The 18,654-nt window shown below is 35.3% G+C and overlaps 1 protein-coding gene across 13 annotated transcripts in view; it reads right to left on the bottom strand.

Annotated features, from left to right (window-relative positions):
• LOC123677093 (fat-like cadherin-related tumor suppressor homolog) overlaps nucleotides 1-18,654 on the bottom strand; it is a 439,236-nt gene that overhangs the window by 51,214 nt on the left and 369,368 nt on the right. For all 13 annotated transcript variants that reach the window (XM_045613559.1, XM_045613562.1, XM_045613564.1 and 10 more), the window contains one exon: nucleotides 9,770-9,925. In XM_045613559.1, coding sequence (XP_045469515.1) covers nucleotides 9,770-9,925 — 156 coding nt within the window. The remainder of the gene's footprint in view (nucleotides 1-9,769; nucleotides 9,926-18,654) is intronic.

The following is an 18,654-nucleotide window of genomic DNA, read 5'->3' as shown; positions in this document are numbered from 1 at the left end:
GAAAAAAATGTTCGAAGAACATTTCGTTGCAAAATGGCGAAAGAACCTTGGTTGCAAAATGGCGAAAGAACCATGGTTGCAAAATGGCGAATGCATTGATCACGTATTGAATTATATCATGTGAACGAAACGCATTAAGTAATTACTTGAATATAGGTGTAAGGAGGCTATATTTAAAGACTCACATAATTGAGTAATTTTAGGAAGGAAGTGTGGTTGCAATTTTTTCGATAATTTTAAAAATTCTCAAAATTATCGAGCTGACAATTAATATTCGACAATAAGTGAAAGGAAATGAAACATAAACCTAATTGGAACCTACGCAAACGAAGCTCCAAAAAAAATTAACTCCAAAAACCATTCAGCTTCATCCATCCCACGTATAATTCTGTATAAGTAGCGTTCATTCGGTTATCATGATATCAAATTTTCCAGTGGCATTCCATACTCACATTGTAGGGCCTAAAGGCAATACGCCAGGGGCAGATTAAAATAATTCACGAAAATTACCGAGACGTTAATTAAGTTGAAGAGGGCGAACTTTCATTGTGCGAATAGCAATGCTCGAACCGACGTAGGAAACAACCAGGTGAATAGAGTCAGGAGGAACAGCATGCAGAATGCCATTAGGTGGTTGAACTAACTCATAAGCAATTTATCTTTGTGAAATCATGGACCTGTTCGCACCTAATATTGAATTAGGGAAGTTTGATGAGAAGAGGGGGATGAAATTATGAGCGAGTATAACACATGATGAAAATTTTGATTGGTTTGCATTCGGAAATTGGAAGTTGGGGCCACAGTGGAAGAACGATATCTGTCGACGAAGGCAGGTATGAACTAAACAAAGGAATCAATAGCTGGATGAAAAGATATACAAGCAATCGTTCTATTTGAAATATACTATAAAAAAATATAAAAATTAATAATAATCTAAAAATATAAAATAAAAAATGCAACACTAAGAAGTCTTTTGAGTGTTCTGACCAAACTTAGCAAAAATGTTTGAAGATTAAAGCCATTTTTATTTAATTTTTAAGACAATGAAATGTTATAAAAGAATACAATAAGCCGTTATTTTGCACAGAAGGTTTGACCATCATACAGGCACTAGGCATTTTGTGTAGGGATATCAGAATAAAACGTCACCGCTACATTTCCATAACCCTAATACTTATGGCCTCAAACAATCCCACTCAGAGAATCTATTCTGGGACTATCATAAAGCTCTTCAAGGTATATGCACAAAAAGTACAAAGGAAATTTCATTCGCTTCAAAAGTAAAAGGAGAAAACCTCAAGCGAAATCTGATGCTTTGAACTGATAGCATCCGAATGCATAATTCCATTATAGAAAACCACTTCAAAAGTTTGATGATTCACGTGAAAGAAGTTTTGGGACACGAATAACAAATTCGCCGGAATGGATCGTAAAATCTGAACTGACTGGAATTCTGAACTTGCATGAAAGGTTAACTGGAGCACCATAATTTCCTAGTTATTAAGAAACAGAAAAGATGGATTCGAGGAAAAGATTTTGTAGAAAATTAATTTTTTCTGGAAACATCTGGAAATGTCGACTCTATTAAATTTAGTGCTTGATGTTGAAGTTTGATTTCAGAGATGTCACTTTTTCATTCGACCATGAAATTACTGAAAACAGTTTTTTGTACGCTCAAAATCAGATATTTAACAAGGAAAGTTTATATTAGTACAGCAACGTCTGAAGTTTACCTCAGAGTTATAAACATAGATAGAGGAAGCATATGTCCTTTTCAGTAAGCACATTTTATCCCCAACATTATCTATCAAATTTGACATGAAGCGCGTGGTAATAAAAACATATCAGTGATACGATATTTCACACAATTCGCGAGTTTCTCCACAAAAAACGCACTTCTTATGTCCCATAGAGATTCAACGTTTCCTATTAACTCAAAATATAGTAAAATGAATACCAAAATATATCAGATATTCAGAAAACAAATTTAAAGCGCGCCAAACGTAGTGAAACAACCGATGACACTAGGAGAGCAAAAGTTGCCCAAACTTAGATTTCAGAAGGTAGATACAGAAAATAATTAATATTCTGTTCATTAAAAATTCGACAATTAGGAAAAATATCGGAATCCAAATATTCAAATTTGCATATTTAATCGGGAATCACTCAAATAAATATATTTCGTTCAATATAAAATACATTCATAACGATATGGTAAAATTGTGGATTTGAAAATATATCACAATCCAACAACTTTATCTAACCATGTTGGGGACATGAAAAAATCGCGTATACTCCCTCTATCTATGTTTATTACTCTATGAAGTTTACCAACAATAATTGATAATATTTCAATGATATATTTTTGCGTGTCTGAATAGAATAACAATTTCAAGTTTTGTGCAAAACTATAAATTTTTTTGATAGCGGCGTTACAATCATAGGATTCATACAGTGACTTAATAAAACACAGTGGTGACAATAGGTTCAAATTGAGCCTAAAAATGGCGAATGGGGCGGGCTTGAATCATAGAAATTAAAATATGATTGACTGAACTGACAGTTCGTCAAATTTAACATTATTGAGCCTGATAGTATATAGAGCAAGTTCATTTAAATAAAAAATGCCTACTAAAGTGACTTAATAATTACCATAAGATTTTGAAAAACCTCAAAAAGCAAGAAAACGGAAAATTTAAATGAATAACCCCCATATTTAAGCTCAGAAACCGGCAGCCAATTATAAAAACGAGACCACTCATGTCTCCACTGTGTTTAATTAATTCACTGTAACGGTTAATGCAAAAACGCAGAAGAATATTGAAAAAAAATGAGGGGACCTCCGACTGGAGCTTTAGAGCGCTCTTTCAGTCATGCGTCAATTGCATCCTTGCAGACCACATATATCTATGTATATCTCTGTGGTGAGTGACTCTTCTATCATTCAAAAACCATTTGTGGATAAAATGTCATATTTTACTTGGAAAAAAACTTTGTTGAACTCGACTGAAATTGTCGAACATACCATTTCGTCACAAATGGTCTAACTCACCTATGACCAAAAATATTATGTTCCAACTCTCCTAATTCATATCAAATGCATCCTAACCTGGCGGGACAACGAATCGAGAAATTAAAAATAAAATCAAACTTTAAATCGATGAGAATCGCTGGCATCCGAACGAACACCGAATTCAAAGAGGTTTTTGCCGCTGACTCGGACTGAAATAGCCTAGGCATAAATCTTCCTAGAGAGCATCGCAAAACCCTAATTTATTTCCCGTTTTCTATACCCTTATCGCGATCATCTTCCGTTGAATGGAACAACTTATCTCCAGTATTCATTAGGAGGCGCAGAATAATAATACCACTCGCAGCATGTAAATAATTCACCATATTGATGCACGCCCATTATTATTGTCGTAGTGACGTAAATGGCTTTGTGTCGGCCATATTAGTACGGAAAATTTATCGTGTCCCGATAACCGTTCAACAGAGGGACGTTAACAAAACATAGACATATATCTGGAACAGGTACTTGCGATTGTCGTGTGTCATATGAGGGGTGAATACAGTGAGTGTGTAAGCGCGTTGTTCGGCCTAGAATTGCTATCTGTACACATGCTGTGTGTTTGGTGTTTGGGGCGATCTCTGTTCAAGGCAACGTGAGATAAAACCGGAAATATTTATCTACGTTTCGAAAGATAGGTGCCTGAAAATGGAACGTATTCTGTTGATGTTTTTATAATGTCATCCATGCAACTTATCGGTACAATGCCATTAGGCTTGTTCGTCAAAAAGTCTGGCATTGATGTTTTGTGGCGGATTAATTGACGGATTTAATCAAAGAGCGGTTTATTTGCTCGTATCTGAGGCCTTTTGCCTCTAGGTGTTGTAATTACCTTTACGCGGGTAAATCCTTTCGTTACTGTTTCAGTCGAATGTCCAATGCACATCGAGCGTGAATATTAACGAAACGCGATAATTTTAAACAACAGTTTTCGAATTATAAAGCAAATAATTTTCAATTCAGATTCAGAAAAAAAAATGCTTTTCCGACAACTGCTATGAAAAGTATTCTTCATAGCTTACTCAATTTCAAAACTATGTATTGCTCATACTGTGGGAAATATTATTTCTCGAAGCACTCTGCCCACACCTCGCTCGGTAGACCAATGAAATTGGGCTTTTGAGTCGTTTCTATGGAAACGCAATAAATTAGCACATACTGTCAACGAAGGCCATTTTGATTTAAATCAAGTCCATTACTCGAATTATTGAAATTTGTGCAGTTGTAAGAAAAGTATAGTGTGCAACATGTGGAGAAAGTCCTTTTCTCGTTCGTGTGTTTGCGGCACTCGCCTTTCAGGCTCGTGCCACAAACTTTCACACTCTCGAGAAAAGTTGGACTTTCCCCACTTGTTGATAATATACTATTTCTACTCTACAGCTCAGGATAGTTCTCTGCTTGAAAGATGTAAAAAAGGTGTAAAACTTCTCCTGAGAGATCTCTAAGAGGTCTTTGAGTGTTGAGATAAAAAAGCATAAACATAAAAATATATGTTCAATATTTCAATTCATAGCGGGTCTTTAATGAGTACTTCATGTTAATAGTTCAATGTGTGCACTCTTCCAAACAGCAATCCTTATATCACGTTATTTTGCAATGCAGTGTCTTAGCTTTTCTCCGTTATGATGTATACCTAGGCAGAATCACAATTTGTCGCTTGAAATAACGTTATGTTCTTCTGCCTTTGAATGATAATGTTTTTTAAACCGGTTCAAAAAAATACAATGGCTCGAATGTGGAGATATTGTCTACCTTTAATATAGGGTATACCAGTTGAAGTTCGATTTACAGGGAATAAGCCAACGTTTCGTCTATATATTTAGACTTTATCAAGGCAAGTTCATTTAGTCGAATACAGAATAATTTGATCAATTATAAAATTGCTATCACCGTCGCAACAAACTATTAAATTAAATTATTACTCATTCAACAGTTTGTTTCGACGGTAATTGCAAATTTATAAACAAACTGTTGAATGATTAATTATTACCCATTCAGCAGTTTGTTTCGACGGTGATTGCAATTTATAAAAGATTTTTCAGGATTCATGCCATTCTGTCTTAGTTTTTATACATTCAACAAAGTGTTATTGTATATTTCCAATATTCTCTGTACTCAGATTAATTCATGTGTATTCGACAGAATGAACTTGCCTTGATAAGGTCTAAATATATAGATGAAACGATGGCTTTTTCCAAATTGGTCGACTAATTTCAATAGTCCTAACCTAACCCTGTAAATTGAACGTCAAAATGGCTCGAGGAAATGAGAGCACCGAATCTATGCAGTATACCTTTTAGAAATCATTCGTCAGGATTTGTATGGCTAGATGTCTGAGCCACTCATTTTGGGTAGACCTACTTATATTCACCAGCTGATCAGTTGATCTGTTGTATTTCTTTAACTTATTCTGCCGATCGTTATTGCAGTCTAATTAACTTTACACTTCTATTTTAACGCCTCCGACAAGCATTCAGCTGAAGGAGTCCTTGTTAACTTTCATAAAATGATTTCTTCAAAGGAACAAACACACAATATTTGGAAATTGTTGAAGATATTGTTACTATTACATATTATGAATATAGTATTATTGCCAAAATTTGAAATACATATAAGTAAAGTGAATATCGTTGATACAGACTTTTCCAAAAAGAGGTTCCATTTCGAATGACCCACTACCTGAGAAGCTGTAGATTTTGAAACTGCACCTTTTGAAATTTATGAGGTTTTGATATGGTCGACGTTTATTTTTAACAAAATGGGGGTACCTACCACACAAGCGACGAAACAATCGCAATTTTGCAAGAAAAGTTTATTTCTCGTCGATCACAATTGGCGACTGAGATCATCTTGGGATCTAACACCTCTGGACTTTTTTCTTTGGTGCCATGTGAAAGATGAGGGATATGCCAATGCTTCAAGAGCTTGAAAATAGATAGAATTCGTGACGTTATTGAAGACATACAATCACGAATGTTTCATTTGGTCATGCAAAATTTCATGAAAAAGATGTGGAGCTGCAACCGTAGTAGTCTAGCAGCTGAATCCGTTTTCTATCGTTAATGGCGTATCTTTTCCTTCACATTGAAATAAACATCCGTTGATTTCTTTTAAAATCTACTGGTTTTTAATATCGAGATGAAACACTTATAAATGAAGATTAACTCAAATTTGTTTGATGGAAGAGAAAAATCAGTATCTTCCTAGATTGAACCAAAAACCGACACAACCATAAGATTAAGATTTAATTAAGGAGGTGTTCCGTTTCACTACAACCTAATGGTCTATTGTGCCCCCATCAGAGCTATTCTCCCAATAAGGTGATTTACAGCTCGCCTTCCAGTTCCAGAGTTCTATTGAACTCTAATATCTGTGATGGTTTCAAGGCAATTCCTCACTCCTACAAGTTTCATGTCTAAATCAGGTTTTGCGTTGGCTAGTGATGACGAGGCATTTCGTCAACAGGTGATTCAGAGTTTCTTCCTCTTCCTTATAAAAGTTTCGTGTCTAAAGGAGGTTTTGCGTTGGCTAGGGAGGGCGAGGCATTTCGTCAACAGCTGATTCAGAGTTTCTTCCTCCTCCTCACAGAATCTGCACTCGCCATTTTCTGTTAGACTCATTCTCATGAGGTGCTTCCTAAAGCGACAATACCCTGTGAGGAATCCAGTAACATATTTTTAATAAGATCCAGATATTTCTTGGTTCTCCTAGAGTCAAAGTTTCGAAGAAACTTTTTGGAGTAATCCAAACCAGGAAGGTTCCGCCAGAGTATTTCTCTTTCGGTTTCTTCCTTCTCCTGAAACTCTTCCTTATAGGTACATTTGTCTACGCTACAGAAAGGTTCCGGGCCGATGAAAGGAGTTTGTGCTCCTTTTCTGGCAAGTGTGTTGGCTTCCTCATTCCCTCTAATTCCCGAGTGATCAGGAACCCAGAGCAAAAAGACCTTGTTGCTCTTGCCTATTTCATTGAGTTTTTTTCGGCTCTCCAATACCATCTTAGAATCGATGATATGTGAGCTCAGTGCTTTGATTGAAGCCTGACTATCAGGATGTATCGCTATATCAAATTTTTGATTTCTTGCCAGGTTAATAACTACACATCTATTGCAAGTATCTCTGCCTGAAACACACTTAGTCAGCGGCCTAGCGATATTGAGCATTGATCACCAGTCCCCGTCGTGGTTTTGGAACCATCTGTGTACCATTTGATGGTATTCTTTTCAAGAACTGGGATGGTGGACTCCTTTTCCCAATCTTCTCTTCTACTTAGTATCGTAATGAAAGTAATTTGGAAGTTAATTTTCTTTATCATCTCGCCACTGGGGGACACAGCCATACTCCATCTCATATATCGAATGGAATATCGGTAAGTACATGGATTAACCGACAAAAATGAAAATTTTTTTCGAACACCCAACAGCCTCAGACCGACGAGTATAGGATTGAGAGTGTTTTTCCGACTGTCCCCCACTCAATTAGAAAATCCAATATAGAAGGTCGCTGTTCACACAGACGTAATCCCTGTTTACTCTCTGAGCGATCCCAGCGGCAATCACGAGCGAATTTCACCAGTCCATCCTCCTGGCGATGTCCGTCTATCAATAATGATTACTGTCACTATTGTTCGGATTATTGAATTGTTCAATCGAAAATTTTGTTATCCACACCTGAGCGTATCGCTCCACGTGATCATCCGGATGGAGTTCATCAAATAAATAGAGCAATAACAGTTCGCTCCGTATAGGCATAGAATAGGTTTATCAGATTAGAGTCAGTTTGAGTGATATTAATTCGTGAATGGAGATGGAAATGGCGATATTTCGGTAGAGCGTTTTCGTTTGAGCGGAGCTCTGATGTTTTGATTCATACTGTTGTTCGATGGGATATTGTTTCAGTCATCGAATAATGGAAAGGTACCTTGATTAAATCTTCAATCATATTCAATCAAGTTGGAGTTTTCAAAAACGGGAGATCGACGAAAAGTTCTTAATGATTCAGTTTTGTTTAATTTCGTTTTTATATATAAAATGGAGATATTCTGCTTTTTCATTGGGGTAACACCTCTTTTCCTATTTTACTGAACCTAAATAAATTAATGAAACTTTGGGTCTTATTATATCTGCCCTTGTTTAACTCCTACCTTTAAGGCCCAGTTTCACCAAACAGCACTTGATCCCAGATTGATTAAACTCCGCTTGTTACTAAAGCAGGCTTAACAATGTTTTCTGTTTCACCATGCATCAACCCGTCCGAAGATGATCGCGATTAAATAGTCAGACCATTTGGCAACGTTGTGAACAAAGAGTTATAATAGTGTTCTGTATCGTATTAGCAGTGATGACCACCATTGGCGCTAGGTGTCAGGTGTCATTCATTCATAACTCATAACATTTCAAAACATTTGTCATCTTGTAAACAAAAAACAAAGTTAATTTTTGCCGAAAATGTCGAGTGATGTGCTTCGAAATGTCGGAAACTTGCAGAAGTTAAAAAGAAATTATCCCATTTCACAAAACCACACATTCTGGAAAAAAACTATATAAGTAATTTTATTAACTTATTCATTTTCATTAACAAGTTTAACTGCTTCTTAAAAAATATTTCAATCAAACATATCAATAAATTATTCTTTGCAATAAATTTCATAAAACACAAAAACAAAGTTTACGTGTATTTTAAATGGGAAATATTGAGCCTATACATATAGTCATATTTTGATAAAATTGACCCAAAAATTAGAAATTTCCGGAAAAATAATTACATAGACAAGAGTTCCATACTGATAAATAATTATTAATCTCAACTTGAAAGGTTATAATCCTCCAAAAATGGCCGATTAGTGCTAAATCGCGATTGGTCGATTAAATGGCGCTTTGGAGTGTGGTGAAACGCTACATTACATTAATCGTGATCTAAGGCCTCACTTAAGAGCTAAGTCAAGATTAAAGCATTTGGTGAAACTGGGCCTTAGGTATGATTTAATATGATAATGCATATTGAATCTTTGAATTTCTTGCGAATTTTTTTCTGAATTCTTCTTCTGACTTTCAGATATTAAAACTCATAGATCTAGTTTTTGCGCTAGGATCGTTACATCGATAGAGAATAATTCCTTTTTCCCAAATTCCAAAACCAATTCGTAAGATTTTGCTGAAAAGTGTTAATAAATGAGTTATTGATACAAAGCATCATCCACTAATTTAGTCTGATTTCATTCTGACGTAAAGTATATGATGATTGTTCAATAGGTTCCTACAGGTATTTTGTGAAGAGAATTTTATCGTTATTGTATAAAAAGGCCACACAATAGGATAATATTAATCAGCGTTCATTGTCCCTGTGTACGTCGGATGAATTTAGGTAATTTCAACAATTTTGAAGGAAATAAATCAATTATTGATGAAAAACAATTTGATGGCTACCAAAATTAAAATTCATTTCAGCACCATGAAATGAAATACTACACCACACCTGTAATGATCGAATGTAACAAATAGAAACTACTACTCAATCATTATGAAAACCAATCACCCAATACTTCTCACCACTAAATTAGCAAAGCGTTTCACTTCAACTCACATTCATCTCATTATAAGCACTACTCAAATAATTTGCAAAACTCCAATTCATCAAAATAAACTCCAGTTCATCAAATGGGAAATTTTAGAGAATAATAATCTTTCAAAAATTGTTTACTCACTTGAAACATCGGCTCGTGAAAGTTTGCATTCGCTGGTATTTGGACGTTGTACGAAATTTGTTCGAATTCGGGAGTGTTATCGTTTATGTCCTCGACTTTGACAACAACTCTTGTCGTTGACGTCAGTGGCGGCTCACCATTATCGTTGATAGAAATCTGAAACATAAATATCGTCATTTTCATCGAATACAATTAGAATTCAATTTCAATACGAATAAACACAGGAATTTCAATCAGCTATAGTGGCTTCAGGTACAATTAGAGGAATAGATAAATTGATCTTCTATAAGAAATAAAATTGAATTGTCGTTATTCATGAATTAAGAAGGTTCTTAATATTCATGTGATTATAAAAAAAGTTTAGAAAGGTATTGAGTAAAAATTCTGCTCCAATTCTATATTCCCGCTCTCCTGGTAGAGACCTTCAAAACAAAGTGATACTCAACCCCCTTCCTAGTTGAGATTTTAGTGGTTTTAGCTGTTCTTAATGTATAGACGTTGGCGTAGTCCAAATTGGTCACCTGATTTCGATGGTCCTAATCTTTTTATTTGAAATTAATCGAAGATTAATTAAAGTGAAGTTAGGATCATGTCTCTCGTTGTATTGCGGCCGTTTGTCTTTCAATGCTCGGCTCAAACGAATTAATTGCGTTCGATAACGAAGGCCTGCGATTGTTTTAGTTAGTTTTAACAACTTATAATACACTACTCCATGCTGGCCCCACCAAATACTGAGCATGACCTTTGAATCGTGAATATTCGGTTTGGATGTCGAAGTGGAAGCATGGCCGGGATATCCCTATGATTTTCTAAGCTTGGGATTATCATAATGAATTAATTTTTCGTCCCCAGTCAAATTGCGATGCAGAATTCTTTTCGTCTTTGCCTTGCAAGCAGCTGCAATCAATTTCCTTGTTTCAGAAGCATTCCCATGACTTTCAGGCGTTTTGAAATGGCTTGTTGCGTCACCTGCAATGATCCTGCAAATTCTTGTTGCGTTTGACAAGAGTCTTGATCAAGTAATACCTTCAATTCTGCATCTTCGAAAACCTTCTCTCTTCATCCGCTACGCTGGACTTCGACGTCAAAATTATCTTTCTTGAAGCGTTGAAAACACTCTCGGCATGTTCTTCCACTAATAGCGGCCTTACTATAGGTATTTGTAAGCATTCCAGAAAGAAGCAGAAAATTAAAACCTCCCGCAAATGACGAGAATTTGGCTCGTAAGCTGACATGTTCAATCGAAAATAACTGAATGATCCAGACACAAATCGACTACTATTTCGATGGCGTTATGTTTACAAATACCTAAGCTTATTGTATGAATGAATATTCGTGGAATTGAAAATATCCACGTTCCATATACACAATGAACATAACTGAATAATTTGAGGATTTGAAAAAACTGTCAAATAGGCTATCCAATATGAATAATAGTGGAATTATTTCCTTCATCAATTTCCCATTAATTTCTCAAAGTTCAATCGTTGCGATCTGTCATGAGGTTTGGGATGCGGAAGGCAATGGATGCCCATTGACTGATTTCCATCACGGGTCTTACTCATACATCCAAAGTGGTGCATGTCACTCCATAGGACATCGAGAGAACACCTCTGCCCACATCAGTACACCGCTGACCATGTCACTTCCCATCGTTCCTACCCACAATCCGTGACCGGCACAGGAATTTCTGGAACTGGCATCGAAAGCGAGTTCATCACGTACAGCATCACCATTCATCTGTGCTCATGCAACATCAATCCCGGCAGATTTAAATTTCATGGGAGGACTGAGCTCCCGACGGTTGTTACACACTTATTCCGCAATTTAAACTCCTAAGCTGAGCCTGGATCTAATCGGTTTACTTAGAGTTTATAATGTCCCAGAATATCTGGTTGCAGCGTATAGACTTGGCAACTTCCCCTATGGGGTTACAGATCATTTTTTGTTCCACCTTGAGAAAACGCTTTCCTACTTCTATCTTCCAAGGTTCTTGTTGTTAATTCGGTATAAATTACAATTATGAGTCAATCTATTTATAGATTACTTGAGTATCGATATTATGCACACAAGCAAAATTAGGGAAACTGATAAAATCTAAACGATGTTTGTAGTTTATGTGGTCTTGGACCCTCTTTTTACCAATTTTATATTAATTGTAGCTTCATTCTCAAACATGAATAAAAAAAATGAAAAATAAGGTTCAATTCAGAACGCCGTGTGGAGTGAATAATTTTTAGGCAAAAATGTTCACGAACCCTAAGATGTTGGTTCATCTTTTCTGAACATTTCTTATTTCTGGTTATCGTGATATCTTAATTTTCAGAGAAATTACAGAACTTTGAGTGGTTTCAGTACCCAGAACAGAAATTTGTTGTTGTATTGAAAAATGGCAATAATCAACTTAATTTCATTGATACAATGTATTTTTTCATTAGTATAATGAAGTTTCATTTCTTAACGTATACCCCCATTTATTGATATCAAACATAGATAGAGGGATTATACGCATATCGAATGAAATCTATTTGAGTGATCCCGATTAAATACACAAATTTCAATAATTGGAATTCGATATTTTCCTAATTGTCGAATTTATAAGAAGCAGAATATTTATTATTTTCTGTATCTACCTGCTGAAATTTGTTTGGTAACTTGTGCTCTCCTAGTGTCATCGATTGTTTCACGTCGTTTGGTGCGCTTGATGTTTGTTTTCTGAATTTCTGATATATTTCGGTATTTATTTCAATATATTTTGAGTTAATATGCAGCGTTGATTCACTAAAGAACATAAGATGTATATCTCTGAGAAGACAACTTTTTTACTCAAGGAGGCTGTCTTTGGTCATAATCTATTTTCGCAACACATTTCTTCGAGATTTTCATCCCTATCGAAAATCTAAATTCCACATTGTTTCATAAATATTGAGTATTTTGAAAAAATATTGAACACCTCTCATTCCCTGAACCATTACGAATCTAGAATAGGTACAATACCTTGCTGTTTTCTAGAAATCCCTAATGCTTTTGACACGATATATATGACCTTATTTTGGACAAAGCTTCAAAGATGTAGTAACGAACCATAACATATTGGTAAGTAGTAAACAAAACTTTATATAATTTCAATTATCATCAACAACCCAGGAAGTTATGGCTGAAACATTCCATTCGTTCAAGTCCTTTCTGTGTTGAAATAATTTAACAATAGTTAAAATAAGCTTTCGAAAAATGGCACAGAAATCTAGTGTTCATATTTGAAAAAACATAACTTTGGGTCATACCTTCGTAATTAAAGACCCTTATTAAAAAGCACGCCACTGGATTCTACGTAAAAAAGTGCCTCTATAATATTTCAATTTCAGAGCTCTATCATCAGTATTAGCGGAGATATACATGTTTTTCGTTATGGCCATTTTTCCAATAATTTTCGCTTATAACTCGAAAACCAAAGAAGGTGGCCAAAAATGAATACTATCCTTGTTAGTTTCTCATAAAAAGAGACCAAAAATGGGTTATCAGATTTTGTCCATCTCTTTTGATTTGAAATTTGTAGTGCTAAAACATCGAAATTTGCCCACCCTGTACACTGTACAAGTACCTACTTTGTTAAACAATTATCCTAAAATTTCATATATTACACCTTCATTTTCAAAATTTATTGAAATTGTATTTCCTTGAAATGACTATGAATATCGAAATCGATCTATTGTGTTTCAATGGGCCTTCAAGCTGCCTATTAGTTGGTAAAAACTATACACAAACCATTGAAAGCGAAATGACTCCCATAAATGTGTCGAGAATTCATAAAACCATTTATGCCGTATTTATTGATTGAAAAGCATCATCCAAACTCGACCGAATGGACCAATAAATCAGAGAAATGCAATAATATTTCGTCAACCTCTTTCGGCCGGAATAATAAAAAAAATCGAGAAGTGCTGTATAGGTATAGCTTTATGTCCATTAGTCAAGTTCGAGCCCTCTTGTTGTTCGAAAAACTTCGGCGGGGAAGCAGAATTTTTCCGCATCAAAAACTCGTCAAAAAGACATTCGATGCCAGTCAGTTCGTCAGTCACAATTGGCCCATTGCTGCTTTGTCGTTTTCTACAGCTGTGTGAAATGTTTTTCTGCTGATTGAATAGCCAACTCTTCGCGTATGTTGAATTCGAATAAGCCGAACGTTGTTTGTGGGGGCCTTCGGTAAACATTTGCGCTCTACGTTATTCCAGATGCTTCAGGTTCTGCCGTTAGCTTTTCCCCGGGAAAAATAGTAGAATTACTCCATTTCAATCTACTAAATTGAGTTGGTGGCAAAAACCTGGCTTTTTATCGACATTTGCAATTATTCAGCCGAGTCACTCTTGGGGGATGCGAGCGAATAAGCGTTTATGGAAAGTCAATCGACTTTCACCCTTGTTTTTACTGAGAATAAGGGAGCTGAAGCTAATGTCCCCTAGTGTCATTCTTGAGAGGACTTCGAATCCGGATAATTCAAGAAAATACATGGGAAGAGAAAATCTTATCGATTTTACCAACTTACACCAACAACTGAATACGTGAAGGGATATTTGTCCTGACAACTGGATTGAAAAATATTCCTGATATAATTTGTTCGTATTCCACTGTCATGTTCCAGGAAATTTTTGTTATGTCCATGGAAACATTAAGAGCGATTGGAAGAAACGCAAGTAGGCAAATTAAAAACTCGATTGCCGCAAGTACGGTTTAGTGTATAGCCAAAATAGTGTATAACATGGACTCGCTAAACGGAGAACGAATCAGTAGAATATACATACTATGGACGAGAATGAACAACAAATGATTCAAAGACCCTGAAGGCAAAGGAGAACTTTCTGATTGGACTGTTACATACAGTTGCACGTATATTATTTTAGGTCGAGCAAAAACGATTTCTAACCAGGTAGATTGGAAATTCAATATAATGGAAAATGATTTAGTTTTGATTTGTAAATAAGAGGTTCAATTTTGATTAGCCTGCCATCTAGTCAGCTGTCATATTTGACATTTGCCAAGAAAAAGATGGGCCATTACTAAAAATTGAATGTTATACGCATCAACAATGCACTCAAATTGCTAAAATTAACTACAAAGATAGTGAAAATTCTGCAGTCACAGTTAAAAATTAAAATTAGAGTACTTTTGGGTCGTTGTGAAGCACTCTCTCGGCCTATCATAGTGAAACTGGTGGAAACATTTGAGCTATAGGGACAAGTAAGTGACATGAAAAATCGAAACTGCATCTCTCAAGAACAACTGAGAATATTGATGCTGTAGTCAATATTGTCGACGAAAACCCAGGTTTTTCCATTCCGAGTCGATTTTAGGAATTGAGCATTTCACAAACGATACTATACACCGTCTTTATATCAACACTTTGCTATTAAGGCTTTTGAAGTTCAGTTAATACAACAACTCAAGCTGGTCGATCACCAGTAACTGCCTTGATATGCTTTAAAATGATCAGGATTTAAATCGAAAAATAAACATCTTTAGTGATGAGGCTTATCTCACCTCGGAGGCTACGTTAACAAGCATAATTGTCGAGACCACGTGAAAGGTTAGGTCAATGCCAATGCTCCACAATCGATTCATAATCTCAAAAATGGAATCCGTGAAGTTATCGAGGACATACTGCCCCAAATGTGTGAATTGGTCATGGATGATTTCATAAAAAGAATATGGTGCTGCAACCGGCAGCAATTTGGATAATATAGTTTTTCATCGATGATGGCATACCTTCCTCTTCACAATGAAATTAACATCCATTGATTTATTTCAAAATGTACTCGTTTTTTCAATATCAAAATGAAATATTTTATTGAAAAACCCTTCATTGTATGTAAAAGTGTTAGGACATTCCGACATGGTTTTGAGGTAAATATTTGTAGCGATTTTGGAGAAAATTTTCCATGGTACTCTGTCAACCAACTACTGCTTCACCAGTTTTTCATATTTTCCTTTTGTTTGTTTTGAGTATAGAAAAGAATATCAAAGTTTTTAGGAGTGGCTTTCGGATTCTCTTGATCAATATATGTGTAATTCAAAAATAGTAGGTTCAAACGTCTGTGAATTAATCACTAGGAAATAATATTATGGCTATTTCAAAAAATTGATATTTGTAGCGATTTTGGAGAAAAGTTTCCATGGTACTCTGTCAACCAACTACTGCTTCACCAGTTCTTCATATTTTCCTTTTGTTTGTTTTGAGTATAGAAAAGAATATCAAAGTTTTTAGGAGTGGCTTTCGGATTCTCTTGATCAATATATGTGTAATTCAAAAATAGTAGGTTCAAACGTCTGTGAATTAATCACTAGGAAATAATATTATGGCTATTTCAAAAAAACTTGCGAACTATATAGTTCGTAAGGTGTACATACTACTAACATTTGACTCCGGGAGAAAGGGTTCCTCGTAAGCGAATGGAATTGTCTACTACCTTGGTAGCTCAGAGGTAGAGAGCACTGGACTACTGATTCGGAGGTTGTGAGTTCGAGTCCCGCTCGAGGAGTTTCTTTTTCCGGAATAAAAAATAGTTTTTATGCCATGATATGTGAAGCATTTGCGATGTTAACTAACTGTCTTGCTGAACTATCCATACTCCACTATTCCATATGCGAATATACCAATTGAGATATCATCTCCTACATAAAGTTGTAGGATTTTAGTGGAATCAACAGTTTTCATCTCATATTTATTCACTACATTCGAATCCACTGAAATCGAAGATCATTAATTGAAGATTGCCGATGGAGAGGAGCGTAACAAAGTTTAGTTGCTGAAAGACGTGCCATATGTTCTACCGAGATGGAAAATTTATCTGTTTGACGATCCCTCCTCATCTACAAAGTTGGACGTATTGTAGAACGAGCGTTGCATAGTCCGGTAATTACGTGATTTAAGTTGAGCACACAAGTTTCCACCCTGTTCTCAATTCTGGCAATCTGTTCATCACCGCGCGCGTTAGAGAGCGTAGGAAACAGTAGTAATGTTACCATTTCCAAGGCAATAATACTTAAGAATATAGAGCTAGCTCGCTGGGTACATCCCTATAAATTTCGCGAATTTATGTTTGAGGGAAGAACTGTCTGGTTTGCAGCCGGTGACATATTGAAATGAATGTGAATAAATATCATAATCGTGAGGATTCAGTTGAAAAAAAAAACATTATGTATAATCTTGAGAATCATTCCCTTCAAGTAAATATAAAAAACACCGATTCATTTAGCAAAATAGTTCTAGTACAGAATTATAATTGAGTTCATTTGTACGTATATATAATCAATATGAAACTAAATACAAAAATATCGTTTGAATAATTCATTACGTGAACCTAACATTGTTTTCAAATTCATATTGACATGAAGCTGAATTATTTCAGTCGTTCACAATCAATACGTACCTTTCTCGTACTAGGTTTTCAGGTTGTATAATAGCTAGGCATTTCTTAATATTTTTAGGGACGATATCATGTGGGGTATTAAAATTACACAGATAGAGTATTTTGATTCGGTAGTTGCAGTTGTAGGCTCTAGAAATTAGTATATGTTTATGTGGAAAGAGGAAATACAGGGTTAGAACTATTTAGAGGGACACTACAGGGATATCGAAAACCGTTAGAAATACAGGGTGGTTTAAATCACAAAAAAATTGCGTTATTTATGGATAAAAGTGTTGGTGTGGAGAGATCCAAAATATCTCCAATGGTTCCCGAGATATCTCGAAAAACCTGAAATTAGTCAAAAGCATAGAAATAATCAGATTGGCGGAAGGACACTGCTCTTGTTATAGAAAGCTCAATTTTTCTGTGCTCATCAATAGTTGAAACCATAAAAATATTGAGACTCTTTGGTAAAAAAAGGTTTTTGACCATTTCCTGTTATTTATTTCAATACAAACCATACGATGTTATATATTTTTGAAATCAGGAAAAAATAAGCTTTCAAAATATGTCCACAGAAATCTAGTGGTCCCATTTCAAAAAACATAACTTTGGGTCATAGCTTCGTAATTGAAAACCCTTTTGAAAATACGAGCACGCCACTGGATTCTACGTTAAAAAGTGCCTGTATAATGTTTTAATTTCAGAGCTCATCATCAGTATTAGCAGAGATATAAATGTTTTTCGATATCGCCATTTTTCCAATTTTCGCTTATAACTCTAAAACAAAAGGAGGTGGCCGAAAATGAATACTACCCTTGTTCGTTTCTCAGAAAAAGAGACCGAGAATGGGGTATCAGATTTTGTCTATCTCCTCTGGTTCAAAAGTTGTAGTGCTAAAACATCGAAATTTGCCCACCCTGTACATTATGTAGAGCACGTAGATTGTTGTATCAGCATGTAATTAAAAGGACGTTATTTATTGAACAGGATTCAGGTTTTTAAAAACTCAAATGATGATATCACATAACAACTGAACAAAATAACAAATTATTAGACAATTCTGGCACCAGCCTACTACTTAAACAAAAAATAAGAAGCAAGATCTTTTGCATAGCATGACTCGATATTTATGTGTGATACATTGTTGAATTCGTAATTTTTTTCTTTATCACCCCTTAATACAATGTCAAATGAAACAGTAGCGTTTTCTATAAACTCAAAAGAACCATTTCAATCAATACCAAATTATTAAGGAATTATATCCTTTATGATTGGACTAATCAAGGGATGAAATTAGAACAATTAAAACTGCAATAAAATCAACTCTTAACAGAAAAATTCTCGTCGCTTCTATTAAAAAGTAACAAATTTCATGGACGATTCAAACTGTCATAAATGAACACACTATAGGCTGCAAATTGCACGGCCCTTTGATAAATAGGGGGTACACAGATCGTGAAGCGAATACCATTATTGAAA

The sequence above is a fragment of the Harmonia axyridis genome, chromosome 3, assembly GCF_914767665.1.
Source record: "Harmonia axyridis chromosome 3, icHarAxyr1.1, whole genome shotgun sequence".
NCBI classification, from domain to species: domain Eukaryota; kingdom Metazoa; phylum Arthropoda; class Insecta; order Coleoptera; family Coccinellidae; genus Harmonia; species Harmonia axyridis.
This window is presented reverse-complemented; position numbering and strand designations above follow the sequence as displayed.